Genomic DNA, 16,531 nt, shown 5'->3' on the forward strand with positions numbered 1-16,531 from the left:
TGAAGACCATTTTCGGGTGTTAGACCTGTCGGAGCTACAGACGGGAGCGGGAGCAGACATATTAGCCTTCGCTTCATTGATTGCTCGCAGAATTTGGGGAGATGTGGCAGTCTTCCTTTGTCCTTGGTCGACCCGGTGCAGGCAGTAAAAATGAATCTTTTTCCACAGTTACTGTATTTTTTTCCAGTTTCTGCTGGTATTCTTGCCAAAGTCACTCTTTCGAGGGATGGACAGGTTCGTCTCTTGTGGGCAGGGAAGGTAGAGAGGATAAGGAACGTCGTGTTCTAAAGAGGGTGGCAGTCTTGGGGCTTGGTCCTTCGAAACCTGTTGCACTATTACTATTACACTCACTATTCCCTAATTTCAGTGCATACCCGAAACACCCCAAATTTCCTTTGCAAACACGTTATATCCCTCCCCGATTATCCAGGGGCCGAAATGTACAGGACCAAATCATCTGCGTACAGAGACACGCTATGCACCAACCCCCTCACTATCCTCCTCTATTTGGCCGAACCCATCAGCACAATGGCCAAGGGTTCAATTGCCAATGCAAAGGGAAGGGGGGAGATGGGGCATCCCTGCCTCCTTCCCGGAATAGTGGGAAGTAACCAGAATTTATGTCATTCCTCTGCACTCATGCTATCAGCTCCTTGTACAACAATTCCCTTGGGCACCGAATGTGGGGTAAGGAGACGGAGACTCTTTGGGTGCATATGGAGGCTGATCATTTTCGGGCGCTAGTGACGGCACCTCTGCGATTCACCCTGGGGATGTATTTGGATAATCCTGTAGTGGTGGTCACGCTGAAGATTTTGGGGCAATTCTGGCAGCATTTCAAGTTGCGGGATAGTTCGAGGTGATGTCGATAAGATGGAATCATGTGCTCGAGCCTGCGACGATGGATCCGGGGATTGGGAAGAAAGCGGTAAAAGAGATGGAGGAATTGTTTCTGGAGGGGTGATTTGCAAGTTTGCAGGAGCTGGGGTGGACTATGGGCTCCAGCGTAAGGTGGGATTCAGGTATATGCAGGTGCAGAATTTTGCAAGAATGGTTCTCCTGAGCTTCCCGGTGGTACCGTCCTCCTCGTTGTTGGAGGAGGCGCTGTCAGTGAGATTGGAGAGTGGGGTTATTTCAGCGAAATACAGCAGGATTATGGAGGGTAAAGGGTCCACGGAAGGGTTTAAGGCCAAGTGGGAGGATGAATTGGAGATGGGGCTGGAGGAATGATTATCGTGTGAAGTGCTTGACCTCGTGTGCGAGGCTGGGGTAGATTCTGTTAAAAATGGTACAAAAGACGCACTTAACGAAGGCAAGAAGTAGCCGGTTATTTGAGGGGAAGGGGTGCATCGTTAAGAGCGCTGAGGGAAGGGACCCGCCAGTCATGTCCATATGTTCTGGTCCTGCCCGCGGTTGGAGAAATATTTGGGGTCGTTTTTCAGCACCATTCCTGAGGTTGTGCACGTGGAACTTGAGCCGGGACCCCTGAAGGCCATTTTCTTGGTGTCAGACCTGTCGGAGCTACAGACGGGAGCGGGAGCAGACATATTAGCCTTCGCTTCATTGATTGCTCGCAGGCAGATTCTGCTGGAGTGGAGATCAACTTCTCCACCCCTGTCCCTCGGCCTGGCTGGGGGATCTGCTGGAGTTCCTGTATTTTGGGAAAGGTGTAATTTGCTCTGAGAGGGGCGGGTGAGGGGTTCCACCAGAGATGTGGATGTTTTTGTTTTACATTTTGGTGACCATATTTCTGTCAAGGAGAAATTGTGGTGTGGGGGGGGGGGGGGGGGGGCTTGAGGGGGGCGGTTTAGCGGGGGAGCCTTGTAGTAAAAAGGTCGATATGTTTAAAATTTGAATAAAAGTATTTCGAAAAAAAGCAAATAATGTGTTATAATTGTCCAAGTGTACATGTCTAGGCTGTGTGAAAGGTTGGAGTTGAATCCACATTTGAACGGAACACGCCCAACGGTTTGGAGGTAACCCCTGAGGTAGCTCAGAAAAACCTACCCTCGTTTCCAAACACGTCACCGCATTGCACACAGAAGAAATGTTCCGGATGCCAGGTTTTATCCAGGGCTGTGAGCACTTTCTGCAAACACACAAAATGAAGCCAGGTGAACGAAAACAGTATTTGATCATTTGACGTATGAAGAAAGTTCAAAGAGTCATACTGCACAGAAAAGTGCATTTGGCCCATCGCTCCTGTGCCGTTAAAAAACAACCACCTAACCATTCTAATCCCATTTCACGGCACTTGGCCCATAGCCGTGTATGATCTGAGATCGCAAGTGCACATCTAAATACTTTGTAAATGTTTCGAGGGTCTCTGCTTCAACCACCATTACAGACAGCGAATTCCAAATTCCCACCACCACCCCGACAAAAGGTTTTTCCTCACATCCTTTTTGAACCTCCTGCCCCTTACATTAAATCTTTGACAGCACCCCCCCCCCCGCACCCCCGCCCCCCGCTCATTGACTCCTCTACCATCCTCTCTACTCTATCTCTGCCCCTCACAACTGTATGCATCTCAATCATGTCACCCTCAGTCTCCTCTCTTCCAAAGAAAACAATCTAAATCTATCCAATCTGTCTTCATGACTAACACTCTCCAGACCAGGCAATATGCTGATAAATCGCTGTACTCTCTCCAGCGCGATCACATCCATCCCTATAATGTGGATTACAGAACTGAACACAATACTCTAGATGTGGCTTATCCAATGTTTTATAGAGTTCCAACATGACCTCCATGCTCTTAAACTCTGTGCCTCGGCGAACAAAGGCAACCATACCATATGCCTTCTTTACCATTGTATCCACCTGCTCTGTTATCTTAACGGACCGGTGTTCATGCACACCAAGGTCCCTCTTATCCTTCGTGCTTCCCAGGGCCCTGACGTTTATAATGTATTCCCTTGCCTTGTTTGTCCTGCCCAAGAGCATTGCCATACACTTGTCCGGATTGAATTCCATTTGCACTGATCAACCCATCTGACCATCCCGTCTCTCTCCTCCTGTAATCTAAAGCTATCCTCCTTATTATTTATCCCACCAATTTTCTTATCATCGCAAACGTATCGATCAACCCTCCTGCATTCATATCTAAATCATTTATACAAACCACAAAGAGCAAGGGCCCAAACATTGATCCCCACGGGACCCCAGTCGACACAGGCTTCCAGTCAGAAAAACAAACCTTAACCATCAGCCTCTGCTTCCTGCCACTCGGCTAATTTTGGATTCAAAATGCCAAATTTCCTTGCATACCTTGGGCTCTTGCCTTCGCCATCAACGTTTGCAGATGATACCAAATTAGGTGGGAGGGTGAATTGTGGCGAGGATGCAGAGATCCTACAGCAAGATCTAGACAGATTGGGCGAATGGGCAAACCAATGGCAAATGCAGTATAATTTGGATAAGTGGGAGGTTATTCATTTTGTAAGCAAAAACAGAAAGGCAGATTACTACCTGAATGGATGTAAATTGGGAGAGGGGAGTGTGCAGCGGGACCTGGGTGTCCTTGTGCACCATTCGCTGAAGGTAAGCATGCAGGTGCAGCAGGCGGTAAAGAAGGCTAATGGTACGTTGGCCTCCTTTGCAAGAGGTTTAAAGTACAGAAGCCGGGATGCGTTGCTGCAATTGTACAGGGCCTTGGTGAGGCCACTCTTGGAGTATTGTGTGCAGTTTTTGTCTCCTTCGCTGAGGAAGGATGTTCTTGCTCTCGAGGGAGTGCAGCGAAGGTTACCAGACAGATTCGAGGGATGGCGGGACTGTCATATGAGGTGAGATTGATTAGGTTGGGATTGTTCTCGCTGGAGTCCAGAAGAATGAGGGGGGATCTCATAGAGACTTATAAAATTCTAACAGGACTACACAGGGTAGATGCAGGGAAGATGTTACCAATGATGAGCGTGCCAGAACCAGGGATCACAGCCTGAAGAATCAGGCTAAACTATTTCGGACAGAGATAAGGAGACATTTCGTCACACAGAGTGGTGAGCCTGTGGAATTCATTACCACAGGAAGTAGTTGATGTTAAAACGTTGAATATATCCATGAGGCGGCTGGATATAGCATTTGGGGGAAATGGGATCAAAGGCTATGGGGAGAAAGCAGGAGTAGGCTATTGCGTTGGATGATCAGCCATGATCGTGATGAATGGCGGAGCAGGCTGGAAGGGCCAAAAGGCCTCCTCCTGCTCCTATCTTCTATGTGTCTATGTATAGGAGAGATTCAGGCCTCTATTCTCTAGAGTTCAGAGGAATGAGGGGAGATCTAATTGAGGTATACAAGATGCTAAAAGGTATGGATAAAGTAGACGTGAGCTAGTGGTTCCTCTTGTGGGGAATTCTTAAACGAAAGGTCATAATCTTAGAGGAAGACGTCGCAAATTTAAACAGATTTGAGGAGAAATTACTTCTCGCAATGGATTATGAATCTGTGGAATTCGCTACCCCAGATTACGGTGGACGCAGTGGCAGTGAGAAAATCTAAGGAGGAGTTAGACATAATTTTAATTCTATTAATTTTAATTAAACTTTTAACCCAGAAAGGTTATGGAGAACAGGCAGGACGTTGGAGTTGAGGCCAACATGGGACAGCCATGATCGCATTGATGGTGTTAGTCTGGGGAGACTCAATTGGCTGTTCCCGCTCCCAGGCCGTGCGTTCCAGGGAGGAATTGCTCTGGCTAATTTCGCAATCCAGCTCTTGGGTTGGAACGTTATAGGTAGCAGCTAAGGAACATATCAGCCATGAGAGAATGGCGGAGCAGACTCGATGGGGTAAATGGCCTAACTCTGCTCCCATACCTTCTGAACTTGTAGATGGTACACATGGCTGCAACTGTTTTGTCGGTGGTGGACAGTGTGAATGTTTGTGGAAGCGGTAGTAATCAAGCGGGCTGCTTTGTCCTGGATGGTGTCCAACTTCTTGAGTGTTGTTGGAGCTGCACTCATCCACGCAAGTGGAGAGTATTCCATTACACTCATGACTTATGCCTTGTGGATCGTGGACAAGCCTTGGGAGGGAGGGGGGTCTGGAAGTGAGTCACTCACCATAGGATTGCTAGCCTTTGAATTGCTCTGGTCGCCATGGTATTAAAATGGCTAGTGTAGTTCAGTTTCTGATCAATGGTAAGCCCCAGGATTTGTTTGTGGGGGGTTCAGTGGTGGTAATGCCAATGAATGTCAAGGGCGATGGTTAGATCCTCTCTTGTAGGAGATGGTCATTACGTTGTACTTGTGTGGCGCAAATGTAACATGCTACTTGCCAGCCCAAGCCTTAATATTGTCCAGGCCTTGCGGCATTTGGACATGGATTGTTTCATTATCTGAGGAGTCGGAAATAGTGGTAAAGATTTTGCAGTCGTCCGCAGACATCCACACGTCTGACCTTCGGATGGGAGGGAGGTCTTTGATGAAGCAGCTGAAGGTGGTTGGGCCCAGAACACTAATCTGAGGAACTCGTGCAGTGATGTCCTGCAGCTGCGATAATTGACGTCCAACCACCACAACACCTTCCTTTTGCCAGGTATGTCTCTGTCCAGCGTAGACTTTTACCCCTGATTCCCATTGACTCCAGTTTAGCGGTATGAGGCAGCAGTGTTAACCACTGTAGCACTATAATGCCACGTGCCATGGAAGGATTTTTCAGGTTGATAAGAGGCCTATTTGGCCGTATTATGAACGCTCCCTCCATGGCCACCACGTTCCTGGGGCGTGACGCAAACCCGGTGCTTCTGTCGCAGAGGCAGGAGCGCTGGCCACTGCAACACACGACCTCCTTTGGTGGAAGGGTTAATGAGGTAGAATCGTTGTCAATGACAGAAAGTGGCCACTGGTGCATTGGCCACCCTATTGATATTCAGTGGTATCAACTTGAATTTATCTCTTGTGCGTGGAGTGACATAATTTCGCGCAAACCCACAACACCCCACTCAACCTCCTCCACAGCGCCTCTCTTTTCCTCTGTATGTTGCGTGGTTCCAAGTAAACATTGTTTCAATCAATCATGGAGCTATTAATAGGTTGGGACGGATTCTCCAGCTATTCGCTGCTGGAAGGAATCCCAGGTGCCACCAGCAATGTACCCGTTTCTGCGGGTTTCCCGGCGGCACTGTCACTCCTAACGGATGCAAAGTCCCGCCCGTGCTGTAGACTGTACCAGCCTTAACAATAAAAAAGCCTGTGATCATTAATATGCAATTAGATAGCAATTCCAGTTATTCTTCAAGGGCTTACATCACGAATAGGACCTCTGCAGTAGGCGCAGCGTGGCGAAAAGAGATTGTGGTAATCCTCGTGGCAATATGCTCGGCCATCACGCTCGCAAAACCCTTTGGATCCGATTTCTTCTTTGCAGTGAGCACAGATGAAGTGTTCCGGATGCCAGGTCAAACCCATCGCCGTGACAATCTGTAAATCCCAATATAGCCAACACTGTTACTTCGAATCACCTGAAGAGGCGTGGACCTTTGTACAAACCGAAAAGTTGGACTCTAACTGAGGGTTTGTGAGGGTGGGGGGATATTTTGGGGTTTGATGTGTGATGGTTGTTGTATATAGGGGGTCAATCACACGCAGGAAATGTTACATGGGCTGGGGGAGAGAGACAAGGCCGCGACAGGAGCTGTGCCAGAGGGGGCGGAGCAGGCTTTGGAAAGGCGGGAAGGGGAAAAAAGGAATGCATATGGATTGGGAGACTCACACGCAGGGAGGTCAATGGGACGGCGGGGGAAGCCGGGGTCAGCAGGCGTCAGCTGACTTACGGGAGTGTCATGGGGGGAGCAAAAAAGCTAGACAGGGGTGTAGCGGGGGGGGGGGGAGGGGGGGAAAGGGTTGCTGCTGCACTGGCTGAAAGGGAAGGGGACACAGAAGAGGTGGTCGGGACGGGGGTCCCCCCTCTGGGGGACTGGAGGGTGAGGGAGGCGCTGACACGGGACTGGCCCAGAAAAGGAGATGGCTAGTCGGCGGGGTGTGGGGGGGGGGGGGGGGGGCGGGGGTGAGAGCCCCTCCAATCCAGCTGACAACGTGGAATGTGAGGGGCATGAATGGGTCGGTGAAGATGGCTCGAGTGTTCGCGCACTTAAAGGGACTGAAGGCGGACGTGGCCATTCTCCAAGAGACACACCTGAAGGTGGCGGACCAGGTCAGGCTAAGAAAGGGATGGGTAGGACAGGTATTCCACTCGGGACTGGACGCGAAGAATAGAGGGGTGGCAATATTGGTAGGAAAGCGGGTGTCATTTGAGGCCAAGACTATTGTAGCGGACAATGGAGGGCGATATGTAATGGTGAGCAGTAGGCTGCAAGGGACGTGGGTGGTGTTGGTAAACGTATACGCACTGAACTGGGATGATGCAGGATTCATGAGGCGCATGTTGGGGCGCATTCCGGACCTGGAGATAGGAGGCCTGATAATGGAAGGGGACTTCAATACAGTGTTGGATCCAGCACTGGACCGCTCCAAATCAAGGACTGGAAAGAGGCCGGCGGCGGCCAAGGTACTTAGGGGGTTTATGGATCAAATGGGGGGAGTGGACCCATGGCGGTTTGCAAGGCCGCAGGCCAGGGAATTTTCTTTCTTCTCCCATGTACACAGAGCCTACTCCCAGATAGATTTCTTTGTTCTGGGTAGGGCACTCATCCCGAGGGTGGAGGGGACGGAGTATTAGGCTATAGCCGTTTCGGACCATGCCCCGCACTGGGTGGAACTGGAGCTGGGAGAGGAGAGGGACCAACGCCCGTTGTGGCGGCTGGATGTGGGACTGCTGGCGGTCGAGGTGGTGTGCGGGAAGGTGAGGGGGTGTATCGAAAGGTACTTGGAGGCCAACGACAACGGGGAGGTGCGGGTAGGGGTGGTACGGGAGGCGTTGAAGGCGGTGATCAGGGGAGAGCTCATTTCCATTAGGGTTCATAGGGAGAAGACAGAGGGTATGGAAAGGGAGAGGTTAGTGGGGCAGATTTTGAGAGTGGACAGGAGATACGCAGAGGCGCCGGAGGAAAGATTACTTGGAGAAAGACGACGGCTCCACACGGAGTTTGACCTGTTGACCACAGGGAAGGCGGAGGCACAGTGGAGGAAAGCACAGGGGGCGACCTATGAGTATGGGGAAAAGGCTAGTCGGATGCTGGCACACCAGCTCCGTAAGAGGATGGCAGCGAGGGAAATAGGGGGAGTCAAAGATGAAAGGGGAGCCACGGTTTGGAGTGCGACGAAAATAAACGAGGTATTCAAGGCCTTTTATGAAGAGCTGTACAGATCCCAGCCCCCAGCGGGGGAAGAGGGGATGAGACGATTCCTAGATCAGCTGAGATTCCCGAGGGTAGAGGAGCAAGAGGTGGCTGGTTTGGGGGCACCAATTGGGTTGGAGGAGCTGAGCAAGGATTTGGGGAGCATGCAGGCGGGGAAGGCACCGGGACCGGACGGATTCCCGGTGGAGTCCTACAGGAAGTACGTAGACCTGTTGGCCCCGCTACTGGTGAGGACCTTTAATGAGGCAAGAGAGGAGGGCACCCTGCCCCCGACAATGTCGGAAGCGACAATTTCTTTGATCCTAAAGCGGGACAAGGACCCACTGCAATGTGGATCGTACAGGCCGATCTCGCTCCTCAATGTAGATGCAAAGTTGCTGGCAAAAGTGCTGGCCACGAGGATCGAGGACTGTGTCCCGGGGGTAATCCACGAGGACCAGATGGGATTTGCAAAGGGCAGGCAACTAAACACCAATGTGCGGCGGCTCTTAAACGTGATAATGATTCCATCGGAGGAGGGAGAGGCGGAGGTAGTGGCAGCTATGGACGCGGAGAAGGCCTTTGACCGAGTAGAGTGGGAGTACCTCTGGGAGGTGCTGTGTAGGTTTGGGTTCGGGGTAGGGTTTATCAATTGGGTTAAGCTCCTTTACAGAGCCCCGATGGCGAGTGTAGTGCTGAACCAGCGGAGGTCGGAGTACTTTCGACTGTACCGAGGGATGAGGCAGGGGTGCATTGGCGATCGAACCATTGGCCATGTCATTGAGGGAGTCTAGTAAATGGAGGGGGGTGGTCCGAGGGGGAGAAGAGCATCAGGTGTCGCTATATGCGGATGACCTGTTGCTGTACGTGGCGGATCCAATGGAGGGGATGGTGGAGGTCATGCAGACTCTAAGGGAGTTTGGGGAGTTTTCGGGCTATAGCTCAATGTAGGGAAGAGTGAGCTCTTTGTATTACAGGCGGGGGACCAAGAAAGAGGGATAGGGGACCTACCGCTGAGGAGGGTGGAGGGGAGCTTTCGGGATCTGGGGATCCAGATAGCCAGGAGTTGGGGGACCCTACATAAACTGAATCTGACGAGGTTGGTGGAGCAAATAGAGGAGGATTTCAAAAGATGGGACATGTTACCGCTCTCGCTGGCGGGTAGAGTGCAGTCGGTCAAAATGTTGGTCCTTCCGAGGTTTCTGTTTGTGTTTCAGTGCCTTCCCATCGTGATCACTAAGGCCTTTTTTAAGAGAGTAGGCAGGAGTATTATGGGGTTTGTGTGGGCGAATAAGACCCCGAGAGTAAGGAGAGGGTTCCTGGAAAGCAGTAGGGACCGAGGAGGGTTGGCGCTGCCAAACCTGGGGAGCTACTACTGGGCAGCAAATGTGGCGATGATCCGCAAGTGGGTAATGGAGGGAGAGGGGGTGGCATGGAAGAGGATGGAGATGGCGTCCTGTAAAGGAACGAGCCTGGGGGCGTTGGTGATGGCACCGCTGCCGCTCTCGCCGACAAAGTATACCACGAGCCTGGTGGTGGCGGCAACGCTAAGGTTCTGGGGCCAGTGGAGGCGGCCCCGGGGTGCAATGGGAGCATCGGTGTGGTCCCTGATCAGGGGTAACCACCTGTTTGTCCCGGGGAAGATGGACGGGGGGTTCCAGAGCTGGCATCGGGCGGGGATTGGAAGAATGGGGGACCTGTTCATCGACGGGACGTTTGCGAGCCTAGGGGCACTGGAGGAGAAGTTCGAGTTACCCCCGGGAAATGCCTTTAGATATATGCAGGTGAGGGCTTTTGTGAGGCGACAGATGAGGGAATTCCCATTGCTCCCGTACAAGAAGTTCAAGATAGGGTGATCTCGGGTGTATGGGTCGGGGAGGGCAAGGTGTCGGAAATACACCAGGAGTTGAAAGAAGAGGGGGAAGCGCTGGTAGAAGAGCTGAAGGGTAAATGGGAGGAGGAGCTGGGGGAGGAGATCGAGGAAGGTCTGTGAGCTGATGCCCTAGGTAGGCTTAATTCCTCCTCCTCGTGTGCCAGGCTCAGCCTGATACAATTTAAGGTGGCCCACAGAGCGCACTTGACGGGGGCGAGGTTGAGTAGGTTCTTTGGGGTAGAGGACAGATGTGGAAGGTGCTCAGGGAGCCCGGCGAACCATGTCCATATGTTTTGGTCATGCCCGGCACTGGAGGGGTTCTGGAGAGGAGTGGCGGGAGCAATATCTCAGGTGGTGAAAGTCCGGGTCAAGCCAAGCTGGGGGCTAGCAATATTTGGAGTAGTGGACGAACCGGGAGTGCAGGAGGTGAAAGAGGCCGGCATTCTGGCCTTTGCGTCCCTAGTAGCCTGGCGAAGGATCTTGCTAATGTGAAAGGAGGCGAAGCCCCCCAGCCTGGAGGCCTGGATAAATGATATGGCTGGGTTCATAAAGTTGGAGAGGATTAAGTTTGCCTTGAGAAGGTCTGCGCAGGGGTTCTACAGGTGGTGGCAACCGTTCCTAGACTATTTTGCAGAGCGTTAGAGGAAGGTTGGTCAGCAGCAGCAGCAACCTGGGGGGGGGGGGGGCGGGGGCGGGTGGAGGGGACGTCCTGGGGGGGGGGGGGGGGCGGACTGCCTGGGAGGGTGGATGAGCAAGAGATAACATGAAGGGTTGGGGAAACTGGCACGTACGGGTGAGGGCCAGTGTACAAAGCTGTGTAAATATATCATTTTGCCATGCATATATCTTGCTCTGCGCGATTTCTCGTTTTTTTTTGTTATGGGGGGGGGGGGGGTTATTGTTTGTAAGGGAGAAAAATTGTGTTAAAAAACTTTAATAAATATATATATTTTTTAAAAAGTAAATCCCAACATATATTAAATCAGCAGACAATACATACATACAAACATATCAATCATGAACAGGAATAGGCCACTCGCCCCCCCCCCCGCCCTCCCTCTACCCCCTCCCCCCCCACCCCACCCCGTCGAGCATGCTCCCCATTCACTAGACCACGACTGATCTGATCTCGACCTCGAATCCACGTTCCCACTGACCCCGGTTAACATCCCCCCCCCCCCCCACCTCCTTAATAATCTAAAATCTATTGAACAATGCCTCAATAATATTCAAACACTCTGCTTCCGCTGCCTTTTGACGAAGAGAGTTCCAGAGACGCACGACCCTCTGAAGAAAAATATTTCTCCTCAACCCTGTCTGAAGTGGTCAACCCCTTATTTTTAAACAGTGACCCCGGACTTCTGGATTCTCCCACAAGAGGAAGCATCTTTTCCACACCCCACACCCCCTACCAATAACCCTCCGAATGTTAAATATTTTAAATCAATCGCCTCTTAAACTTCTAAACTCCAGCGGATACAAACCTAACACCTCCACATTTTGATCATAAGACAACCCTCCCATACCTGGTATCAGTCTAGTCAACCGTGTCTGTTAGCCAGCGCCCATCCACTACACACGTATTTGGAAAGGTTTCCTAAGATATCATCTCGATTGTATACCTGATTTAATTTCCATTTAAATGAAGTTGAGGGACTGATTTAGCACAGTGGGCTAAACAGCTGGCGTGTCATGCTTGAAATGCAGAACAATGCCAGCAGCGCGGGTTCAATTCCCGTACCGGCCTCCCCTAACAGGCGCAGGAATTTTCAATGTAACTTCATTGAAGTCTACTTGTGACAATAAGTGATGATTATTATTATTATTATTATTAAGTTAACGGAAATATCATCCGTTCTGTATTGTGACCCTCAACTTCCTCAGAGATGGGTGATTTGTAAGAGGCTATCAGAACAATCTCTAGTCCAGAAGGGCATTCCCAGGTTCAAATATTGGGATGCAATTATCTTGAAATTAGTGACTCAAGATGGATTTGTTAGAGGTCCTGACTAATAATAGAATGCCTTAGAAGTGCTGATTCAAATAACTTTGAACTGATCTACTTAAACAAATGGAGTGTTCACAGCATAAATAAATGTTCTTAGAAATGTAAAACAGGTTCTGACTTAATATTGCCTATTTTAAACCATCAGTGACGAGCAGGATTGTTATCAGCTGCTTTGCATTGTTAATATCAGCCATATCACTCTCTCGCTATCATTTATCTTCCACCACCATTGCAATTAACCATTATCGCAATCAACCATTTCATCCTGTGGCTATCAACCATGTTTCTCAACTACACAAAGTCTAAATATACCCACCCTCGACTATTTCAATGCTGCTCTCAGGCTAACAAATTGAATCCTCCATAAGATTCAATTCATCCATAACTCTGCAAGGTTGAGGTGATCAAGTATCTGCTGCCCGTGCTTCAATCAGACCCAGTCTTCTTCACTCGCCATTCCTGTGCCAATTGTTCGACACTGGCTAAGTAACGGCTAAGTATCATCTGATTAAAAAATACACATGCTTGTTCCCAAACCCTCCCTTCCCAGAAAGAAATAAAAACAGTAAAACGGCAAAATAAGAATACCAGTCCAAACTTTAGAATTAAACACGAGTAAAAACCAAATTTCCATTTGGTTTTGCTTCTGAAGCATCTTGGAAGAATGTTCTGAGATTAGGAGATGATATAAAATAAACTATTGGTCTGAACTTTCATTCTGGGATGCGTTCAACGTCTTCCAGAAATATTTGCTCTCCCAACACTGGCCTTCCATCCAACTGTGGCGACTCCACCTTTAGTGATCCATCTCTCGTGCTTTACAATCCTAGGAATTGCTGTTATCTTGCCTTCAAACGATTCACCCACCCACCCCAGCTGTTAATTCCCCTTTCTCATAAATCTTGCTCTGATGTAGTAGATTCATAGAGTTTTATAGCAGAGAAAGAAGCCCTTCGGTCTATCGTGTCTCTGCCAGTCCTGAAACACCTTATCTATTCTAATCCAATTTTTCAGCACTTGGTCCGTAGCCTGGTGGGCTGTGGCGTTTCAAGTGCTCCTCTATGTGTTTCTTAAATGTTGTGATGGTTCCTGCCTCCACCACCCTTTCAGACATTGAGTTCTACATTCCCATCACCCTCTAGGTGAAAAAGGTTTTCCTCAAATCCCCTCCAAATCTCTCGCCCTCGCCTTAAATCTGTGCCCCCTCATTATTGACCCATTAACAAAGAGGAAAGGGTTATTCCCATCTACGCTATCTTTCCCTAATAATGTCGTAGACTTCAATGAGGTCCCCGTCAGCCTTCTGTGCTCTAAGGAAATCAACCCCAGTGTAACCACCTTCTCTTTATGGCTGAAACACTCCAAATCAGGAAACAGCCTGGTAAAACCCCTCTGCACCCTTTCGAGTGCAATCACATTCTTCCTATAGTGAACTAGCTGTGGCCTCAACAGATTTTACATAGCCCCATCATAATCTCAATTCTCTTATATTGTATGCCTTGGCAATTAAGGCAAGTAACTCATATGCCTTCGTAACCACCTTATCTACCTGTCATGCTGTCTTCAATGATCTGTGTACATTGCACACCAAGATCCGCCTGATCTCCTGTACTTCCTAGCGCCGTACCATTCATTGTCTATTCCCTTGCCTTGTTAGTCCTCCCAATATGTATCACCTCACGCTATTCAGAGTAAAATTCCATTTTCCACTGTTCTGTCCGTTGGACAATTTCCATTTGGTTTTGCTTCTGAAGCATCTTGGAAGAATGTTCTGAGATTAGGAGGTGATATTTTTCAGTGTTCTAACATCGCATTTTGCAATTCTCTAGGCTATGCTGTCATCTTATTATTTACAAATAGGAACGTTCCCCAGAAGATGAACAGTTAAATGTCATTTTCTGTAAGAACCGACGTTAAAATGATTGCAAAATCTTAAGACTCCTCACATTCCGAAACCACTGTTCTCAGTAGGAGGACTTACTGTCCCAACGATGCATTTATTGCAGGAACTGCAGACTCCCTTAGCATCGGTGCTGACTCCAAGTCGCTGTAGGTCAGACTCCAAGGTCCCCAGCATGCCATCCAGCGAGCTCTCTGTTCCCTTTGATGCTTTTTCTGGGACCGGATCGAGCGAGGTCTTTGTAGATTCAGTGGGGCTGAGGAGCTGCAGGATAAAAGAGTGATGCTGAAGTATTTGTGCGTCCCAAAGTACTAGATACATGTGAACATCTCGATTCAACCAGGACGATGTAATATTTATCGTGAGTGCAGGACTTGATTTACAAACATCTGGGAATTCATGAAATGCTGGAATTAAAGGTAGTGTCAGCTGTATAATCGCCCCGAGCAGTGATACAAAGAAAGCATTTGAAAGGTTCAATAAACTAGAAATTAAAGGTCTATCGCTGCATATAATGGACGATAAACCTGATAGGCCTATTTTACGACACCTTCTTTATGGGCATAGAACAAAGAACAAATAAAAATTACAGCACAGGAACAGGCCCTTGGGCCCTCCAAGCCTGCGCCCATCCAGATCCTCTATCTAAAACTGTCGCCTATTTTCTAAGGATCTGTATCCCTCTGCTCCCTGCCCATTCATGTATCTGTCTAGATACATCTTAAATGACGCTATCGTGCCCGCCTCTACCACCTCCGCCGGCAATGCATTCCAGGCACCCACCACCCTCTGCGTAAAGAACTTTCCACGCATATCTCCCTTAAACTTTTCCCATCTCACCTTGAACTCGTGACCCCTAGTAATTGAGTCCCCCACTCTGGGAAAAAGCTTCTTACCATCCACCCTGTCTATACCTCTCATGATTTTGGAGACCTCAATGAGGTCCCCCCTTAACCTCCGTCTTTCTAATGAAAATAATCCTAATTTACTCAACCTCTCTTCATAGCTTGCACCCGTCTTACCAGGCAACATCCTGGTGAACCTCCTCTGCACCTTCTCCAAAGCATCCACATCCTTTTGGTAATGTGGCGACCAGAATAGTACGCAGTATTCCAAATGTGGCCGAACCAAAGTCTTATACAACTGTAACATGACTTGCCAACTCTTGTACTCAATACCCCTTCCAATGAAGGAAAGCATGCCGTATACCTTCTTGACCACTCTATCGACCTGCACAGCCACCTTCAGGGTACAATGGACCTGAACACCCAGATCTCTCTTTCCATCAATTTTCCCCAGGGCTTTTTCATTTACCGTATAGTTCGCTCTTTAATTGGATCTTCCAAAATGCATCACCTCGTATTTGCCCGGATTGAACTCCATCTGCCATTTATCCGCCCAACTCTTCAATCTATCTATATTCTGCTGTATTCTCTGACAGTCCCCTTCGCTATCTGCTACTACACCAACCTTCGTGTAATCTGCAAACTTGCTAATCAGATCACCTATACCTTCCTCCAGACCATTTATGTATATCACAAACAACAGTGGTCCCAGCACGGATCCCCGTGGAACACCACTGGTCACAGTTCTCCATTTTGAGACTCCATTTAGAGTTTGGAAACATTTGAATCTGGAAGGGTTAGCCCTCAACGTACACATTCACCCAGATCATAAGAATAAAAAGCATGACATTTTGTCCTGTGATACCTCCAATGTGCTCCACTTGATTTCTTGTTCGGGTGATGCATTGAAACACACCGAATGTCCAATTACACCTGGTCCACACTGTAGCCAAATGTAAAATTGGCCCCACAATATCCTCGAACATTACCAATCACTTGCTGTTTAACATCCCTTGTCCGGTCAGACACTTACGCCAGCCAGGTTGGTCATAATATCCTCCAGCTGCTTGGCTGCTGACGTTGGACTCAACATGGTGCCCATGGTATCCCGAGAAATCTCCTGAATCATACTGAAATAACGGGAAATGAAATGAGTTAGAATATCAGGCAGACCTAAGGCTGGAGCAGTAAACAAATCTGGCATTGCAAATGCTGATGCACAGTGAAAGTACTATATCAATGTCCTCATTGCTCTCCTCAATCGCAGGATGGGCATATCACTAGCAAGGTCAACTTATTTATTGGCCTCTTGGTTCCCCTTCAGGAGATGGTAGGCCACCTTTGAAGGGGAATTGGGAGTCCCGTGGTGAGGTTTGACCTATCCTGCTTTAAGTTCCATGATTTTGATCCAGTAGCGTGAAATATGCCCATGGTTGCACTGTCTGTGCGGAGTCTACACGTTCTCCCCGTGTGTGCGTGGGTTTCCTCCGAGTGCTCCGGTTTCCTCGCACAGCCCAAAGATGTGCAGGTTAGGTGGATTTGCCATGCTAAATTACCCTTAGTGTCCACAAAGGTTGGGGTGGGTTATGGGGATAGGGTGGAGGTGTGGGCTTGGGTCCGGGGCCCTTTCCAAGCGCCGGTGCAGTCTCCATGGGCCGAATACCCTCCA

General features: G+C 49.2%; 1 protein-coding gene across 1 annotated transcript in view; it reads right to left on the reverse strand.

Annotated features, from left to right (window-relative positions):
• Positions 1-16,531, reverse strand: part of LOC140410293 (leupaxin-like) — a 56,204-nt gene that overhangs the window by 10,449 nt on the left and 29,224 nt on the right. Inside the window, exons 4-7 of the mRNA XM_072498271.1 lie at positions 15,896-15,992; positions 14,099-14,281; positions 6,246-6,419; positions 2,008-2,089 (exon numbers count right to left, since the gene is read on the reverse strand). Of these exons, the coding sequence (XP_072354372.1) occupies positions 2,008-2,089; positions 6,246-6,419; positions 14,099-14,281; positions 15,896-15,992 (536 nt within the window). The remainder of the gene's footprint in view (positions 1-2,007; positions 2,090-6,245; positions 6,420-14,098; positions 14,282-15,895; positions 15,993-16,531) is intronic.

The sequence above is a fragment of the Scyliorhinus torazame genome, chromosome 4, assembly GCF_047496885.1.
Source record: "Scyliorhinus torazame isolate Kashiwa2021f chromosome 4, sScyTor2.1, whole genome shotgun sequence".
Classification (NCBI taxonomy): domain Eukaryota; kingdom Metazoa; phylum Chordata; class Chondrichthyes; order Carcharhiniformes; family Scyliorhinidae; genus Scyliorhinus; species Scyliorhinus torazame.